Consider the following 20272-nt stretch of genomic DNA (forward strand, 5'->3'; position numbering starts at 1 on the left):
GTTTAGGCCTTCCCTGAAAAAGACGTCATCCTGTAAATACGTTTACCAAATGATTGTGCCTCACCAACAAGCTTCCAGTTCCAAGGTAATGATTCACCCCTAAAAGAAGCACTGATAATACACTGGATAGGTCCTTCTCCTCTTTATACCAGAGGATGTAACATCCTTCTTAAATTTTCAGCAAATCTGACCACAGAACAGTTTCCCACTAGAGAACAAGGCAGTGTTTCTGGATCCAGTGCACATATAGCATCTTCTTTCATAGAGCTTTAACCTAACTGTGGATGGCACAGTGAACTGAGGATCTGAAGATTACCGTCTTCTTCTACGGGGTTTTCAGCCTTCAGCCTGCGCACAGAGATTCCTCCAGATTTTTAAATCTTTATCGACATTATGTACTGTACAGAACGAGATGTTCAAAGTGACTGGTAGACTGTTAAACCTTTGCCCTCTTTACTACTATTGAGAAACTCTTGAAGATGCTCCTTTTACACCAGTCACATTTCTGACCTGTTGTCTACAGGATTAACCTAATTAGGTGCAATTAGCTTCCTCCAGCTGTTTCTTATTAGTAACACTTAGTTTTCCAGGCAGATGTTTTTCTGCCATTCAATTCAAAGTAACATAATATTTATCATAAAATAACATATTAATATTTAGTCAGTTTAAATAGTTGATATGTTTTCTATGTGAATAAAATATCAGTGTATTAAATTTGCAAAACAATGTGTTCAGGTTTTACATTTTTACAAAGTATCATAATGTTTCTTAAAAGCTGTGGTTGTAGAATCAATACATTTAAATTCTGCAGGTTTTCCTAATAGAGTTGGAAAAGGGAAATGGATGTAATAATTGTATACAAATATAAAACTGTTGTCTGAGTATATGAGGATTAAGGTGAATGTTATACTTATTTGATCCTACTCACCTAATACTATTTAAAATTTCCTGCACATAACACCACGTGTGTGATTACTGATAAATAAGAATTGTAGAGACTGGTTCATCAGCATGTGCACATTTGGTGACCTTTACATAAATTAAGTACTTTAAATTATATTATCTGTTCCTTAAATGCAGCTGAAAATGTGAACAGTCACTTACACAATTGAAACCTTTGTCTTCAGCTGGCTAATGAAGCTAACATGATATATTTAAATATAGCCACCGAGCTACCAAATACTAGCTAAGGTCATCGCACTGAACCAGTGGTGTTCAAAGTCTCATTCATTATGCATCTACTGTTCTAACGTCTCTTGCAACGTCATGCATATCCACGTCTGCATCAACAAGCTCCAAAATAAGTAAAGCCTGTGAGCTCTTACAAGCCGGGCCGTCTCTCTGACTCTCCCTCTCCCTCTGCATGTGTATATTTGCTGTCTTTCTCCACAAAACCTATGAATTTGTCAGCTTTGTGCAGGATAAAATGAAGCAGACAGAATTAGGTGAGGTGATAGGGACTTGCCGCCAAGAGAGAGAAGAGAAAGGGGAGGGGTGGGGGGTAGAAATGGGTATACTATATGCCTAACAAGCGATCACAGCTTCAGAGCTCCCCTTGGTGGTAACCGACAGTACTGCAAGCATCTGTGACGAGAGGGTAGTCTAATCCTAGTGGTGTATATTTGACAGACAGGTGAGTGCACTCATCTTGACCTTTCATCAGTGCAAATCTCTAAACTCAATACACAAACATGCTCAACCATACATACACTATTCACTTACACTTTGGTTTAAACAACTAGCAAGGCATCCCTCCCCCTCCCTCTGCATGGTTGCTTACCATCATGGATTTCTGGTGACAGTTCTCTTCTGTGGGATTCCAAACACACAGCAGAAAAAAAAGGCAAAGGCAAAGACAAAGACGGAAACACTCATGTCAAGGTGTCCTAGAAAATTATAAATATATCACACACAGCACCAAAAAAGAACTGAGAACTGAAAAAAATGGGTCAAATATTAAGTTTTCAATGCCACACTAGTCAGCAGTATAGGCCTCTCTCTCTCCTAATGCATCCGATTTTAAATAAAACCACTCATTTCCACTGTGCCATATGGTCAGTGAGCATTGATTTTCAGATCTTTTCAATTCCTTGTACGAGTTTCCCAGAAGCCCTGCAGACATAATAGGTGCTTGCCATTTACTTCTAAATGATTGTTTCTTTCTCCTCGCTCCTTACATTACCCAGAAAGTGGTGCAAACTGCCATCGTGAAAGCTGCTCCAGTGTTCCCATTTCTGCTCAGAGGAGTCTGGAGGGATCCCAGAGGAAGCTTGGGTGACAGTACATATGATTCCCTGTCTTTTACTGGACACATACACTCCTGAAGTGGGAATCTGTCTTTTATTGGTCACTGAAGGAGAATGTACTTCAGATTCGAAGCCTAAGAAAAAGTATGGAAATTAGAGTTACAATTGGCAAAAGAGTCTGTGTGTTTTACAGAGCAACAGTAGCAAATTCAGGGCTTGCGATTGGCTAAGTCTTTATTTGATTGCTTTTTTTATAGCACAGAAACAGGACAGGTTAACGCTGAAGAGAAAGCTCCGCCAGCTGTTTACTTGCATGCGCATTATCCCCATAGATTTAAAAATTAAACAAAAAAAGCAGTGTCAAGCATCAGCTGTAAGTGCATGATGTCTGTTTTGTTCACGCATGATAAATGAAGGACAAAGGATTAAGTGGAAGCCCAGTGTATGCAAGCATGTAAGCATTTGTCCTTAGCAGGCCCCTGGCACTTGGTGGTAAGTGCATGTTTCCATCATCTACCACACATATGCACCCATTCCGTGATTTGTTAAGAAAACTATGATGCCGTTCCGGGGAATACGTTGGATGGATGGGCATCGCTTAGTATACTTATTTTTATTGTTGGAGGGCAAACTTTCTGTGTTGACGATTACTTGAATGATCAAAATGGCCCACATACTGTAATGCTTAACAGGCATTTGGGTCCCACAGGCCATCAGAGGAAATATGAGACACATGCTGACAGAAGGAAGGAAATAAACACTTGTATTGCTGTATTTTTTTGCTTGTGGGAGAGTGAAAGAGCGGTTTTGTGCACAACAGAGAGTGGGGAATGAAGTGCAGCGATGGGGGGCACAAGAGGGGGAGACAATGGTTTGTTCTGTAGTACAAACACAAGAACAGAGGAAAGCGTTCTTTTAATTCCCCAATGTGACTTTACAATCAAAAGATTCAACATCCATTGAGTCTCAGAACTGGGTCTGTATCTTATCCAGCGCCGGGAGAGAGCGGGAGACCTTTGAACTCAATATCTCGGGTTTTTTTTTGCTATCCCATTTTCCTTCTTGTGTCACTGTCACCCTTTTCCTCCCTTTTCCTCTCTCTCTCCTACGACATCATCTGTCCTATTCTCTTTAGCTAGGACAGATTAGGACTCTCCCTTTCCGTCAGCCTTGATGTTCAACATTCCCACCCGTGCACCTCACCATATAACTGCAACAAAGCAGCTATAGAATTAATGAAGGGATCAAACAATTTTTTATGTTCTTTTAGTGCTAAGTGTATAGGTCTGATGTTCAACGACTGACCCAGAGTTCATCTTGAGCTGAAGGGCTTTGATCTGTACGAGGGTCGAGTTAAGCAAAGGTCATGTTGAATTCTAATCGTTTACACATACAGTACAGCAGGCGTTGTGCACTGCTTCACATCCTTCAGAATGCAATGAAACGACTGGGCAGATTTCTTTCCTTTTTAAAAAAAAGTGCTATATGAAGTGCTATCTTTGAATTAAAAAAAAGTTATAGTTAGCTTAGAAACAATGGAATAAAAGCTATTATCAAATGAGAGAAAATGCAATTATAATTATTTTTCAAGGGGATTTAGTTACAAAATGTAGCCCCAAAGCCACTATGCTAGTGTGCAGCAGCAAAGCCTTTGGATTCTTACCAGAAACAAAGAAACAATTAAGTAATCTCAAATAAGGCACAAATCAAAGAAAACTTAGCATTGTATTTCCAGCAGAAAGAGAGAATACGCTGCCATAGTATGGGAGGTAGAAACAGGCTCGCTGCCAAATGCAGCCTCTCTGAGCCTTTTTACCACAATTCCAATAATATACTGGAGATAGCTGCGCTCCACAGGGGGAAGGAGTGTACCTAGATGCAGGAGGATCAAAACACACTAGTGACTACTGTGTTTTGATCACAAACAAACACGTGCACAGACAAACCCCATGAAACCCTGAACTTCTGCAATTTTGCATGCATGTCCTCCGTAATGGATAGACATACCGGTGCGAGCTGCATGCGTTCACATTCAGCGCACAGCTCACATTATGTTTGCATACATCCTTTCACTCTACCTAAGAAAGGTTTTCATTTCCAAAAGAAACGGTCACAGTTGAATTGCTCAAAATGACTGAAAATCCCAAAGCTTCTTTGTCATTTTTTTGTGTTGGAAGCATTACTTCTTCTGAAATGTGGTATTGCTAAATGTACTGTAGCATACCAAAGCCATGCACTCATTTAAATGTACTGCCTGTTACTGTGACATTACAGTATATATATATATTTATATATACTCTAGAAAGAGAGGTCAAAATGCTGTCCCTCTCCCTTTAATCAAATCTAGATGCTAGTACACTCCCCCCATTACCTGCTCTTTGTATATCTGTCTCAGGCTTGTTAAGAGTGTTTTTAGCCTTTTCTGTAAGGCATGATCACCTGCAATAATCTTCCCTTTTCTTCATCCTCCATCCGTCCGGCCCTCATCCACCCTCCCCTCTCATCCAACCTTCCTCAGCCAGAATTCCTAAGAGAGGACCAATCAATTTCTCTCCTGCTCATCTTGCCCACCCTCTCTCTCTCATTTTCACTCTATCTCTCGGTTCCATTCTTTCCAGCAATTTGTCACTTAGCAACGGTGTCTGCCATGCTGTTGGGTAGTGAATCATCCCTGGCTGCAGTCCTGCATTAACCCCTTTCCTTCAGCTTCGTCCTGCCATTAAACGCTGTGATATTATTGATAAACAAGTGGTTGAAAGGTTTGGGAAACATAATGCCTTCATCCCGTGTGTGTAAGTGCAATAAGAAAAAAGAAAATGTTGCACGACAGTAGCAAATTAACTTAATGATTGACAGGTTTCTGATTGGTTCCTGATGCAACTGGAACTCTGCTCATGCTGTTGCCAGCTATCTCAATAATGTCAACATATTTTAGCAAAATGAATCATTGAAGCTCTTCTAGCTAAATCAAAAATGCTATTTAGAGTGTTCGTCTATGCCAACACACACAGCACGCACTTTTATGGTGATGATAGAAATTGCTTTTCAAGACAAGCATGGGTAGTGGATTTGTTTGATGTACAAAATGGCACACTAACACCCCTGTAATCCGCTCTCCATTTTCTGCCAATGACATTTTAAGTATTCCTAATGTGTTCCAGCCATGCTGAGAAGATATGGGGGTACCGTCATCATGTGCATGTAGGAGGATGTGCATTTAGGATTTTTTTTTTTTTTAAAATATCGTTGTTACTTCTTTTTTTCTCTACTGTGTCGCTTTCCCTATGCTGGTTGACACCTCAAGCGCACGTCCTATCTATGCATTTCCTAAATGACGAGCACTTCATGTTAAAACATCAGCTCAGCTGTTCGATACCAATGGGGGGGGGGGGGGGGGAGTTAGTGCATTTCAGAGGGGAAGAAAACTCATTTGCATCACATCTCCACTGCATTAGCATATGAGCCTGCATTTCCACACACTCTCAGTCATCAGCCTCATTTGTCACTACCTGCTCCAGCACTTTAATGTTTATTCATCCCTCTGCCTCGGAGACCTATAATCAGAAAACAGATCTATGCACCATTAGCACATTCAAACAGGTGGGAACAGGTAATAAAACACTGGTGAGACAGAAACTGGTAAAAGATTGAAACAGAGATTATGGCGAAGCCATAAGGATAAGTCATGAACAAAGGAAGTGAAATAGGAGAGAGGGGCTTGTAAGAAACAATAAAACACTGGTAGAGAACATATTTGAATGACACAAAATGGGTCTGTATGGAAAACTGAGATATCAGCTGTGAGCATCCAAATGCATCCATATCTGGACAATGCATTGTTTTAATGCAATTAAACTTCCCATTAATGGAAGTTTTTCCTTCCCACTGTCACCAAATGCTCGCTCACAGAGGGTCATTGATTGTTGGGGTTTCCTCTGTAGTCTTTAGCTTACATTATAAAATGTGTTGCTGTGATTTGGCACTACGTACATAAAATATAATTGAACTGAATTTTAATTAGATTTTATCTGCTCTGCATTTAGCTGTCAGCTTTTAATAATATACAGTCTAATCCTGTCACAGTCTGTCGTACAGTTATTGGCGAAGAAACTGGCGTCTTTATTACAGCTTGTGTCCAGGTTGTCAACACCATGCTACTTTTTATAATTCAGTATTTGTGCAGAATCCTCACTCTGAAATGACACCCTTTCACTTGAATCCTCAGGGACAAACAGCAGAGCCTCACACCTTTACAGTCGATGTCCTTTGTTGCAATTTGTTTTTTCTCCATTTAGTTTCATTCTCGAAAGTCCCTTTTCTCATTTCATTATGCGCTCGGTTCTCTCCAGCATAGCTGCAACATTTTATTCTTATGAAGGGTGCTCAGAAGTGCATACGAAATATAAACAATTATGAACAGCTTGAGCTACTCTCTCTAAAACATGCATATTCATGTTCAGCTGCTATAGCAGCGCGCTCACAAACTGGATCAAAACGCATTTTAAGAGTTAGAGGGAGAAATAAATGTAAACTATTCATTTCATTTTTTATTATAAATTCTTAAATTGCAATGCTTTGTTTAGTTAGTTGAGCCATCTGTCTAAAAAAAAAAAGAATGTGAGCATTTTCTTAGACTGAGTGGCATTTCAAAGCCTGGCGACAACTTTGGCACAAACTTGGAGACGAAAAGCATCCTCAAAATAGTCCAATGAAACTTCAGTTAGTGTTTTTGTTTTATGGAACGGATGTTCGAAGAAACATTGTAAAGTACATCTTTTTAAAGATTAAAGATTTTAAATTCTCAGCCATCACACTTGTGGATTGACCTTGAACTTTGCCTCTTTTGATGAGAACGTGATCTGAAAAGAAAGAAGAAAGACGGAGATGGGAAACGAGAGAATTACGACAATTTACACCATGTCTGTGTTGCTCTGCCACAATTTTCACGCACTTATACTTCCCTACACCCACATAGCTATGCAGAAGCACACACCCTCCTGCTGTTTGTTTGCAGACTTCTCTCTGCTGTAATTGGAGTGACATTTATATTTGCACCTGAAGCCTGTCTGCCAGTTTCCATTACTTGGAGCCAGACTTGGAGAGATGGAGACTTGACTGAATGCCACATGATTGGAATGAATGCAGAACCAAATGTACCTGAAAGAGCTATTTTGTATCGAAGCCCAGCTGCACGCCGTATGACAGGGTCACCTGCAGTGTCTGTGTTAGTGACGACAGCCCGATACACCACACGCGCACAAACAGCCAACTGGGCACAAAGGTGTATATAAATGAATGATCACAGTCATGGCTGCCCCCCCCAAAAAACTAGCCACTAATTCAGGCTTCAAATTTTCAGCTTAAGACAAACAGCACCTATTCCGACCATTGCAATATTATATTATTGTTATTCAGTATTTTGAAAGGCTTGAATTGGAAATTTGTGCGGGAATGGTCATCAGTCTTAGAACTTTCTCAGTTACAGTGATAAATCTATCTGGCCTGGGAATCTTGGCTCCACGGCGCTATCCATTGATCATTTGCAGAGCTTTGTCATTAAATATTTATTCAGCTTATTCGCTGGTGGCCACAGTTCAGTAGTGGCCAGCGTGATGAGTGTGTAAAAGATCAGCAACCAACAAGGCATCATTTTACATCTCGGCTAACTCTGGCTGGCATCCTGTTGGTTTTCTCCACACAGTGACAGAGACATGTCGACTGTTTCACCTGTTAAGTGCACCGCTACAAAGCACAGACAGTAGGTACCATGTTTATATTAACACGAGCTCATTTCCAAACCTTTCGTACTTCGGTATCAGATTTAGTACATGATTCGTCAATTCAGGGGGCCCTTTGAGACAGATGCAACACAAAGTTGTTTGTCTGGGCCTGTGGTTGTTTACATGAGTGGGAGATTTATGCTCCATCAGCACATATCAGCATTCACAGTCTTTGTTTTCCCAGATGGGTCAATTACAGAGAGGGCAATGGACTGTCACAGCAGGAGCTCCAGGCATGCTGGGTTTGAAAGTTTAATAGGATGGGTAGATGAGGAAATACACTGTAAGAGAGTCAAATTTGCATTATATACTCTTGCATTATAGTTTTCCAAAATCCCTTGCCGACTTTAATATTTGGCAATCCCAACTGCTCAGGTATTTCTGTAACGCTATTATCACCACTGCAACTAGCGCCCACAGCCTTCTCGTATAGCAGTGCTGCAAACATTTCTAAAATCTCTCAACACGCAACAAAGTTGGAAAATCAAGACAGAGATCCCTAAAAACCAACTGGTTGCCATTCTGTCTGCCACATGAGAGCAAAAGTAGAACAAAAGTTTAATTTTCTGCACGATTGATCTTGACTGTGGAACGCTAGTTTAGCGGTACTTAAGGTTGTCAAGCCTGCTGTAAAAAGTCTATACAATGGTTTTGCCTCTACACATCGACTTTCACGCTTGACTTCTAGTCTGGTAGTGTGTTCATTTTGTGCTTTCCATTTATTATTATTTTTAAATCATATCACCACTCTAAATCCCGGTGTAGACTTTCTTTTGCTCAATGGTTGAGTAAACCAAAACAAAAAAACCCTCAAAAGGTTGTAGCAGCATGCTAAGCTTTATCAGACCACCTCAGTCATAATCTTTAATCCATGACTGAGCATGTGTTGACCATGTTGGCCTAAAGTGGGCATATTATAATCCATTTTTGTATGTTCACGAAATTGTTAAAATATCACAATTTATGTTTTAATTTTTAGCCCAGCCCAATTTTTAAACCACACATATGTTCCATGTACAATTCATGTACAAAAGTTTACATGTCATTTCCTTGTTCTTAATTTATATGTATATAGAGAGTGTCAAACAGGACATTGCAGTTCTAAAATATAGATTTTTTTCCATTTGTTTCCACAATTTCTGATTGTCCCAGTATTAAAGTTTCACCTACCACCCTTTTAAGATTCAAGAGGAAAAACCTGCGCATACAGATCTGTTCACCAGACTGGGCTGTTCATACTGGTTTTGAATTCACCATCACCTTCAAACCTTAACACAGTTAATGATCTACAGGGAAAAGAAGAGAGCCTGTCTTGCACTGGCAGTGACCTAAGCATCGTGCAGCGGTGGTTTGCAGCCACATTGTTGTTGTCATGGTTTCATTCACGGTGGTGGAAGACTGGAGTGTGAGAGTGGCAGATGGTGTTGCAGCACCTGCAGTGATGTGGATGTTGTAAGGGTCTATTGTGGTGAAGAGAGAGCCGAGTGAAGATAAAGTTGTAATTTTACTGGTACAGTAACACAAAGATGTGGTGGTGGTAGTGTGATGGTGGGGGGCTGCTATGCTGCTTCAGAACCTGGGCAACCTGCTTTGAACCATGAATTATGCTACCTACCAGAAAACTGGTGACCAAGTCTTGAAGAGGCCTAGTCTGATTAAATCTGGATTAAAATGTGCCTGATTTAAAACAATTCTGCAAAGAAGAGTGAGACAAATTTACTCCAGTTCTTGTTGGCAGGGACGGCACGACCAGGTAATCAGTTTAGAGAACAATTACTTTACTTTTTCACATATGGCAGGTAGGTTTTTTTCCCCTCGTGGGACAAAGTGTGATGAATATGCAAGAAGAAAAGAAATTAGGAAGTGGGAAAATAATTTATATTCCTACCCTCACCTACAGTGGGTAAGAGAGGGGGAATGAAATTATGCCAGATGGTGTGTTGACTTTTTACTTTTACTCCCTACATTTTTTCACAAATATCTGTATTATTTTTACTCCTAACAATTTCAAAACAGGCTCTTTACTTGAGGGTTTTTGCATTTGAGAGAAGTTTTTATTTACATCATTGCAAGTCTTCAGTCAAACTAATATGGGCTTAAATGATGTAACAATAATACAGAAAAAAAAACATTTTTGTATGCAAAAAAGAAAAAAAGAAAGGCAAAAAATATCTAATTTAGTGTATGCATCAGTTACAGACCTATACTCTGTTAAAATTGTGTTTTATCTACAAGTTGAGGTCCTTGTATTTCAGCATCTAGCTAGCGCTAATGAAAAGGAGCAAGCATAAAGCGGGGAACATAGTATGGTAATTTCAATTGCAGTGTTTCTCTCAACTCAACAGGTTTTAACAAACACAGAAATAATATGTGCAGTTTGTTACACCGTGTGTCTGCTAGCTAAACATGATGTATTTCCCAGGGAGAGAAAACAGTACGAGATAACTCTACTCAGGATTAAGATGTTAGAAAAATGGGGCAGAAGAGGAAAAGAAAGATTATTTTAACAGCTAAGGGCTGCTCCGTGGCATCTGATAAACTGGAAATGTAAAGCTAACATGTGTTATTCAAAGGCTGCATGAAAACACTGGGCAGGTTAGCTTGCCGAGTATGTTTTTTGTTTAACTAGTAAAGCTCAGAGCAGCACAGGCACACAAAGAAAATCTACTAGAGCGCTTAACAAAAAAATGATAGTGAGTAGTGATTAAGACAAAGTTAAAAAAATAAATATAAGAAAACAAAACAACAACTACAAACAGTTTTACTCCCGTGTACTAATATTACTTTATAATTATGTTATTGTCGCACGAGGTTCAGTTAGCTCTGGACAAAAATAGCTGATAAGCTGAAAAAGCTTCCTTTTACTTTTCTTACTTTGAATGCATTTCAGACTTGTATTTTTGCACTTTTAATTGATTAAACTTTAAATGTTAATTAAACTTTTAACAGGTTTTTTTAAAAAAAACAAACAAACAAGTGCTCTCATATTAGTAGCGTCCAGTTAAAATGGGCTAAATGTGTACCTACGATGCTTCCTAAAAGCCTCTTGGGTTAGCAGGAGGAAACCTCAGGGTAAACCCAGGATATGTTAGAGAGATTATGTATCTCAGATGGCTTGTAAATACCTCATCATCCTAGTGGAAGAGCTAGACGTGATTGCTGGAGAGAGGAAGGTCTGGGCATCTCCCTTTAAGCTGCTGCCCTGCTGACGTTCGCCCTGACAAGGGGGTAAAAACACACGTGGATAGTGTTTTAGGTATGTTAAAAAAAGCAAACAAAATAATGAAGTGAATTTTATTATATATGTCCCTTTAAAACCTTTACTTAGACCTACTCAGGAAAACTACTCTTCATAAAGCATTCCACCACCTATATTTTAACCATTTTCTATTATTTTCAAGATCATCTGATTTTTGTGAAGGACAGACTTTTCACAGGGCTGTCAAAGAACTGATAGTTCCAACAGATAAGTTAAGCATTCAAACATCAAGTACATGGGAGGGATTTAAAGCTGGCAAATGCTATCTTTTGCATTTAATTTGCAATTCCTTTTCTCTTGCTGCATCACAGGTCATCTGTGTTGAAAGCTTAAGTCGTTGTCACCAAGTAAATAAACCTCTGTCAGGTCCTCCATTTTTTAAAGCCTCCTATCATATCTATAATGTTTTGTAAGTTCAGAGACAGTGTTCAGAGAGTTCATTGTGGTGCTTATATGCAAATGTACACCCACCACTGAATATTCCTTTGCCTAATTAATGGATTAAGAGAAGTCATTAGACACAGTGGGTGACTGGTGACAGCACTATATTGTGACCCCAGATCAAAGAGTGGGTGTGCTTGAAGCTTCAGTTTGGCCAGTAAGCCTCATGGGAAAGACCTTCATCATGGTCACCACTTACATTCAGCTCCCACACAGATAGCATGAATACACAGTAATCTATCACAGACACACTTGTATCGTGTACAGCACTGCTGTAGATAATAGGCTCACATACAAACGATGGTTGAAATTTCCATTATTTTTAATTTCTCGTCAGCATTACTTGGAGCTTTTTTTAAATATATAGTTCTTTTAATTTGACATTTTGCTTCTGGCAAGTTAATTACTCTGTGTAAAATCTGATGACCTAACGTACAACTGGGATTTGAGGAGAGAAACTCCTTTTACCAGTGCGTGTGTCAGCTGTGATCCTTCACAGTAGTTAAAATGTTAAAATCAATATGCAATATGTCCACTCTGTTCGGAGGAAAAAATCCAGAACACCATTTACCTTTTTGAAGTGTTAACGCTCCACTTGCATGGTTGAGTCTTAATGCCTTATGCATGGTGTGAGAAACTGAATTTTCTGTTAATGTACAACATGAAACTAAAGCCTCAAATAATGCTAAATTTTCATAAGATCAATGACGTGACATTTAAAGACAGAAGGACACTGAATGCACAGAAAGGACTAACGCATCATTCCATGCTCACTATTTCATTTTTTAGGGACTGCGAGCTTTCCACTTTACAGTGGAAATGATTCAAATGACTAAACCAACATCTATCTGTTTCAGGTTGTTGCAGACACCAGAACCACCAGTGAACCTTTCTGTCTTTCTTTCTCTTCCTCTCTATCCTTCAGCCTTTCTAACTCGTTTAAGTATATGCTGAATTTATTCCATTTTCCTAAATGCTTATTCTGTATTTTTTCCCATAATTGAAGATTTTTTTTTATTTTACAATGGAGTAATTTCTTTTTTGTCTTCCCCTGCATACATCACAGCAGCCCTAAATGACTACTTGCGGGAATTTTGCTTATAATAGATAATTGCACCTTTTCAAGTCATCAAAAACGACACCCTACCAACAACAAGCCCACTGAACAGATTAGTCTGCCAGAGTGAATACTAATACTGATGTACTTTTCCCTCATTCCCTCCCGCTTTCAAAATAAACCTCCCCATCAAAACTGCCCAAATCCCCTCTGTGGAAGTTGATTTGCTAACTCTTGTCTCTCTTACTAACATGGTTCAGAATTCTTCCAATTTGATTACTTTCATGGGTGAATTTTCTTTTCCCTTACCTTTTATGATTTCAACAACTAACACTGTGTCATTCACGGAATGTAAACCATCTGTTGTTTTTTCTAATTAACTTGCGACTTACATACTAACAAATGTACTGTTATCCTTTTATACCTTTTATTTTTTTAATGAATTTTATTTTGAAAATGACCCTTAAAAACGAAATAGTTGCTTACAGTTGCTTTCTTTATTTCTTTATTTGGATGTTCTACTACAGCTATATAAAAAATAATATTTTCTTTTTCACTATTCTTTTTACAATCAAATTGCCTGATTTTATCAAAGGCGATTCGTTTTTTTTTTCTTTCCCACTTTTTTCGGGGCTTAGGTATGTTTTGAGTTTTTTTAAGGTTTGTCATTTTTTTTTCTTTCTCCTCCCCCTGTTTTCTCCTGAAGCACGCAGGCATTGGACACGCTATGGTAAACAAACTGCATTATATGGTAGATATCATTCTAATTGTCTTACACTTTGGTTTGCCCTGGGTTTTCCGTTACCTCTTTCTATTCTGTTTGCTTTACTGAAAGTACCTCCATCAATTCCAAGGTAGCTGGAAAAACTCCACCTTTCTGTTTTTATTTTAGCCCTCTCTCTGTATTTATATATGTTAACCGCTTTTTATTGCCATCCAGTTTCCCTTTCCTGTTAAGACTTAATGTTTTCATCCAATGAGGTCTGCTCAAAAGAAAAGATATAGGGAATTATATCAGTTCTTATTTTATTTTTTTATTTTTTTGGTTGTTGTTTATTTTCTTTGTCTTTTCATTTGTTCTTCTTTTTAAACACTATCCGTATGAAGAAATAAAGAATCATGATGCAAGATATTTTCTCAATTTAGCATTCTGAAATTTTGATGAGAAACTATATTTTGTTATTCCCTATTCCCTTTTTTAAATTTATTTTGTATTTTTCAAGAAGAACCCTTGAAGTGAACGTACACAGCAGACTTTTCAAGCAGCCTACTCTGGCCATTCCAGTGAAAGGAAGTAAAAATACATTTTTCGCTTTCTGTTTTTACATCATTTTTCTCCCAATATTTTAAAAAGTGTGAGAGAAATGCCACTAAAGACACTGTTTTGCCGTGGTATTTCAGTTAGACTCGTTTGGCATGTTATTGAGTGCCCTGTAATCTAGGTTTGCCGTCTTATAGTTTATAGAGTCATGAAGATTATTTACAGCTCTTGATTTATCGGTCAAAGCCCTCACTGTAAAGAAGGCTTCAAATGAGGGCTTGATCCCATTAGTGGCCTTAGGCTGATTTATGATCAACCTGGGGCTGTTCTCAGTCTTGTACCTGAACAGTCTTCCTCTCTTACGCGACGATGTGCGCACGTAATAAAAGGTTTTCATGGACAGTTAGTTCCCTGAACACAGGTGCAGGGATGATCAGACAGTTTTACACTGAATAACCAGCAAAGTGGGAAAAGTTTGCCGAAATAACTCGTAGACCTTTATGTTTAAAAATACTTAAACAAAGACGGCCTGACAAAAGCCTTACTGAGATCTTATTTTACTAACTCCTATTAGGCCTTAGTACATAACAGTAATGCTGCCATCAGTGTGTAGCTAGAGCCAGCCTTACTTGCTTTCACTGGACTTGCCCAATCAATGAAGGAAACTGTCTGCCCATCGATGCAGACATAAAGGGAAGTGACTGGGAAAATCTGTGTACGATCGACCCCTCATTAACACTAACACTAACTTATATTTCTTATACTTTACTGCCCTCACCCCTTGCATGAAAAGACTCCTATCCCCTTCGATCTTCTTTTTGTTGTTGTTGTTTTTTGATACAAAGATTGCATTGAGTATATATGTATATGTATATATCATGGCTAACGTATATACATACATATATCAGTTGTCCTACTAAAATCAATATGGCCATAAGACATGTTAGCCACATTCTCCTTATTGTTTTTATTTACTTTATTTTATTATACTTTGTTTTATTTCTTATATAATTTTAACTTCAAAATTAACTTACTAAAATGAATAATGACCTCACACGTTATCTTGCTGAAACAAAAAATAAGGGAAAAATAACGAGGGGAGACAGATTTTCATTTTCTGGTGAATAAAGAATTGATGCCCCAAGGAATAAATCTGGCCAATCCATCAAATCCCATGAGTTGGAAAAGAAAAGTGTTATGTGCAGAAAGCTACTGTATCTGGTAGTGACTCACTGAGTCTTGGCTCAAATTTGACAAAAGTGATAAAGCAATTTTGAACTCGCATCAGAAAAGCTGTAGTGAAATTGTAGCAGAGGCATAATGAGAACTGCAATCACGAGCAGATGTTTTTGTTTTTGTTTCTGTGTCCAATATCATGAAGGACGTGGACACTGGTGAAAAGCTATTCCCTGATATTGGAACACTTTCTTTACTAGACTTTGACCAGAATTTGAACATCTTCTCTCCCCTCTCAGTTTTTCCCATTCTTTAAAAAACCCTCTCATGTACGTGGATTCCATCTGTGATTGTTTACTCCGGTCCCATTTTCTCCAACTTCCACCTCCAAACTGAGTATCCAGTGGCTGTATTCCTGCACCATGTCTGCATGATTCTATTGGCTAGAAGTGTTCACATCAGCATTCTTATAGGGTGTAAATGCTGCTGTATCCCAGCACGTGTCGGTTTGTTGTACACGTGTTTTGATGCATTTTTTTTATGTTGCCTTCTTGTCTAAAACCCCGAACACTAAAAGCTCTCTTGCTTTTCCTTTTCCCATTTGTCTGGTGTCGTGATGCCCTGCGATTAAATTCACCCATTTTGCTGCATTTTGCCAGATGGTTTATTTTATATATTTTTTTTAATAGTTGACCTTTTTGTGTTGTGTCTCAATGAATTCTTCCTCCAAGCCCATCCTTCCGGTCATCTTTTTCATTTAAGTGCATGGCTTGTGTGTCACCCTGTTAGCTTGTATGGATTCATTTTGTTTCTTCTTAACCAAACAAACCCTTGTCACTTGAAATAACACATTCAGTCCAAATCTGGATCTGGTTTGAGCAATCAAATTGCAGAGGACTTTTAAAGAATCCTCACATACTTTTTTCACTATGACTAAATTGTTACTAATCTACTGTTTGGATAAAACCTTTGTTGTAACTGTACTAACAACCATTTTTGTGTCTGACTTTCCCTTACTTACAAAAATACTAACCGATTTTGTTCACCCTCCAACCCTTTTAACTCGTTTCAGCGCACAGTTTAAAACCCCTCTCTCTTGCACAAATGGCACTCGCCCCAAGCTTCCCAACCCTCCCCCCATGCCTTTACTAACTCAGGTTAGTTCGTCACTTCAGGGTTTACATGTCAAAACTGCACATTGAAGTGTAAGCATTAATGTTCAAAAATAGGGCTCTCTCCACTTGCGACCAATTAGGACTTTTGACTCGCTGCCAGACACCTATGGAAACCCATCGCATGGGTGGGAATTCGTTTCTGTGTAATATATTGTTTCAACTCCTAAAGATAACACGTTGTTCCTTTTTTTAAAAGACCTATGACAGTAATCAGATGTTGTTCCAACAAGGGTAAGTGACACATTTCTATGTAAACATGTTCCCCTGCATGGATAAGGTTATTAAAGGAGTGATGGTACTGAAAGGAAAGAAATCTCTGACAAATGGGCCTTATGGCTGTCGTTGAATTTTAGGTAGAACATGAAGCAATCGTGGACGACTGATACAAAGTGAAAATTTATTTTTCTTATATATGGAAACCGTACGACTTCCATGTGTATGTAACCAGTATCGTCTAGGCACATTCTAATGTTCTTTTTCACTTTCATTTTTATTCTTTGGGTGAGTATTGAATCATTGTTTCTTATTTTCTTTAAATGTAAGTAGTTAATGTGAATTTCTGTGTATGCACATGGCAAACGATTGGTGACTTGGCCCTATTCAATCACAAACTGATAGCAGACTGATTCCATCTAATTGCCATGTTATTGTCATTTTGATCAAAGTCACTTTGCAGACAGCTGACTGTGGCTGCATTTCTGGTCCCCATCTTTGAACCATTTCAAAGTCATCCAAATTGGAAGTTTATTGGACATGGTGGCAATACTTTTGATTGTGCCACAGTTTCCAAATACTGTTTTCCCTATTGTGACTGTAGCATAGAATTAGTTAGAAATATGCTCAAAATGTCCATAGAAGCCACATCTGGTTTGGAATAGACTACATTTAAAGTCCAATTTAAAAAAAAAAGAAAAAACTAGTCTGTTGGTAGATGTTGATTTATCAGGAACAAGTAGACATGAGAGAGTGGCTGAAAGCAGAGGTTAATAGCTTAAAAGAATCAAGTTCAGCAGCATGCGAGTGGGTGAAATAGATTGCTTCTTATGATTTGAACCCTAGAGCTGTGCCAATCTCTTCATAGTGTATTCAGCTGTAAACATCTTCATTGTGTCTTTTATACCTGGGGCAATCAGTTCAGCAGAGTTTAGCAAGGTCTTCTTAGTTTTCTGTATGTACAGGGCTAAACAGGTATCTGGAGAGCAGCTGGGTAAAACCAAGAGTCCAATAAAGGCTGCAGCTGGGGCTTGAGTTAAGTCTGTGTATTATGTGCTGTATGTGCTGCTTGTTGGAGGCACACGAGAAAGGCCGGAAAAATGACGTTCACACAGAAAAGAACAGCGAAGAATGCTAGAAATGTGCTAATTAATCTGATGCAGTTTTATATTTGTCATCCTTCCTTCCTGGAATTTTCACATTAAGCTTTGTTTCAAGAAAGAAACTGTGATCACACAATTACACCAAATAATATTCAGGCCATATGCTGTGTGCACCCAGGATGCTATTTTTTTCCCAAGGAGAAGAAATAACATTATGCTGCCAATAACAGCATAATTTTGAAATTGATGAGAACGTTGCATATAAAGACAAATTTTAATTGCACTATTGCAATTAAAAGTTGGTCAGTTACTTTGAATGCACAAGGAGCTGCTTGTCTAAAAAATAGACTGATCAATCCACAGAGTCTAGTTTACTTTTTTAAGTTGATCAGTACTTATGCTTATAAGTGTTGCACACTTTGTTTAGTTAAATGTCCAAATTTACATTTTTTCATTCTAATTTGAATTCAGAAACAACTCTCAGAGAGAAAAAGCAACCAGAGACTGTCTCATAGAATGGGAATATTTTACTTGGCGTTTATTCAAAGAAAAGTCTAAATACATTTATAGCACATTAATTAAAATGGGAACGCATGCGGCGTATTTCAACTTGCAACCTCGGATACCATCAAGCCCTTCCTTCCTTCCTTCCTGTGTGGCCAGTGATGCAAGGGCTTGTAATTTTGTCAAAGGAATGAGTGTGTATCCTGGTTGAAACACTAACTCTTATGAATTATAACAAAGTTACCTCAAAGAAAACGTTGAGGTTTTTTTTGGGGGGGGGGGGTTGGACAACCTTTAATGTGCGTATTTTAGTATTTTGACACATTGTCTACATGGGACTTTTAATGCTGTATAAGTTAAACCTCTGATCAAACAATAAATCACTAATATAACAGGATTGTTTGAGACAGTTTATTAAATAAATCACATGTGTTTAAAGCTTTTAACATATTAAGGAGTTCAATCTGGGATGAAAGTGAGGGGAAGAGAAAGAACATACACATTGCTGGGAACTCTATAGGTGTCTGGCAGCTAGTCACTGATGTTTTCCCACTATCCGAGTAAGTGCACTGATTCACTGAGATGTGCCATCAACAATCCCAATATTATCCCAAAACTTCCATGGGCCTAGCTTAGACAGAGCCAATATTGGTGTTTTTCAGCACGTTTGCCAACCCCTTTATTTTAAAAGGTTTACGGGATATTTCTTTACCCTATGACATTTCCAATCTACTTTTTTGAAGAAACGGTAATACCATGGCTATATAGTTCAACCACAGTAGTAGGAACATGTTTGACATTGCCTATAGTAACAATTCCCCTCCCACCCATTTCTTCTCTATAGCCAGTAAGGTCTTGCTTGTCACTTTGGGCAAATGAAGTGTTCCTGTTGAAATCCCTATCCAAGATCTCCAAAGATGACCCCAACATACCAGCACTGTGAACTGCAGATTCATCATGCCAGATACATCTGGCCAATGTGATTCATCTTTCTCACCAAGTAGCAACAGCAGACATAAAAATGAGTTGCCCTCTTACAAAGGGAAGTACGGGAAAAAAAGAAAAATGTCAAGGAAAACAGAAGATAAGAACTCAGCTGGGGAGATAAAATCTTTGGAGTGCAGTTGCTAAGGTTTGTTTTTGGTTACAGTTGCCACAGCTATAGTTGTGGACCTGTATCTTAAAATAAATTTAGACATAGTTGATGTTTTCACAGAGGATAACTGATGTTTTTGCTAACTGAATTCACTACGTTTGATTATATTTTAAATGACATGCTAAAGGAAAGCACCATTTCTAGATCTTACTTGACAATTAACCGAACCAAATGTAAAGCTGGACCTTGATGAAATGATGAAATTCAGTGCTACCGGCACTTTGAAGTATGCAAAGGTAATGAAAGCCAGATGGTTGTGCGTGTGGCTCCCAGCAGTGCTGCATTTGTACATTTATGCAGAATAACAGATGTTAAATCAGAGACTGGAGTGCTTTGCTTTCGCCCAGGCCAGCTCTTTTAGGATAATTAGACCATAAATTGGTCACTAACTGCAAAAGTCTCTCCCGAATCAAACATCAGGATTTGGCAGGGTGTTTGTATATGATCATCGCTGTCGTACCAATACTAAATACAGTCGTGATGAAATACAATTAAGTAAATGATAGATTTCAGTATTTTTCATAAACAACTACAATTTGCTTCATTGTAATAAGTATAATGTAAAAATACAAGGGTTTTGGTGATGACTCCTTGAAAATTTGTGGAGGAGAGATGCTTTCACGTTTCAGACTAGTATATATATATATGATTTCTTCTTTTCATTTACTCTTCAGGTATTATTTGCTTGGCCAGCTTTCTCACCTCATGTTTTAAGGACTAGTCTTACACTGTAGGAGTGGTTCCCACACATGCTGTTGTATTTCTTTTAATGATGTTCTATTAATAGCAAAACAGTAGAAGAGGGAATCAGTATTAAAAAACTTGATTTGAGTATAATAGATCACATTAAAAAAATAAAAAACTTAGTAGATCCCCGGAGATGTCAAAAAATGGGAGGCAT

At 38.4% G+C, this 20272-nt stretch overlaps 1 protein-coding gene across 1 annotated transcript in view; it reads left to right on the plus strand.

Annotated features, from left to right (window-relative positions):
* The window catches only part of nrxn2b (neurexin 2b), a 728828-nt gene that overhangs the window by 313551 nt on the left and 395005 nt on the right, over positions 1 to 20272 (plus strand). Inside the window, 1 exon segment of the mRNA XM_085143691.1 lies at positions 13490 to 13513. Within this exon segment, the coding sequence (XP_084999817.1) occupies positions 13490 to 13513 (24 nt within the window).

The sequence above is a fragment of the Neolamprologus multifasciatus genome, chromosome 3 (genome assembly GCF_963576455.1).
Source record: "Neolamprologus multifasciatus chromosome 3, fNeoMul1.2, whole genome shotgun sequence".
Taxonomy (NCBI): Eukaryota; Metazoa; Chordata; class Actinopteri; order Cichliformes; family Cichlidae; genus Neolamprologus; species Neolamprologus multifasciatus.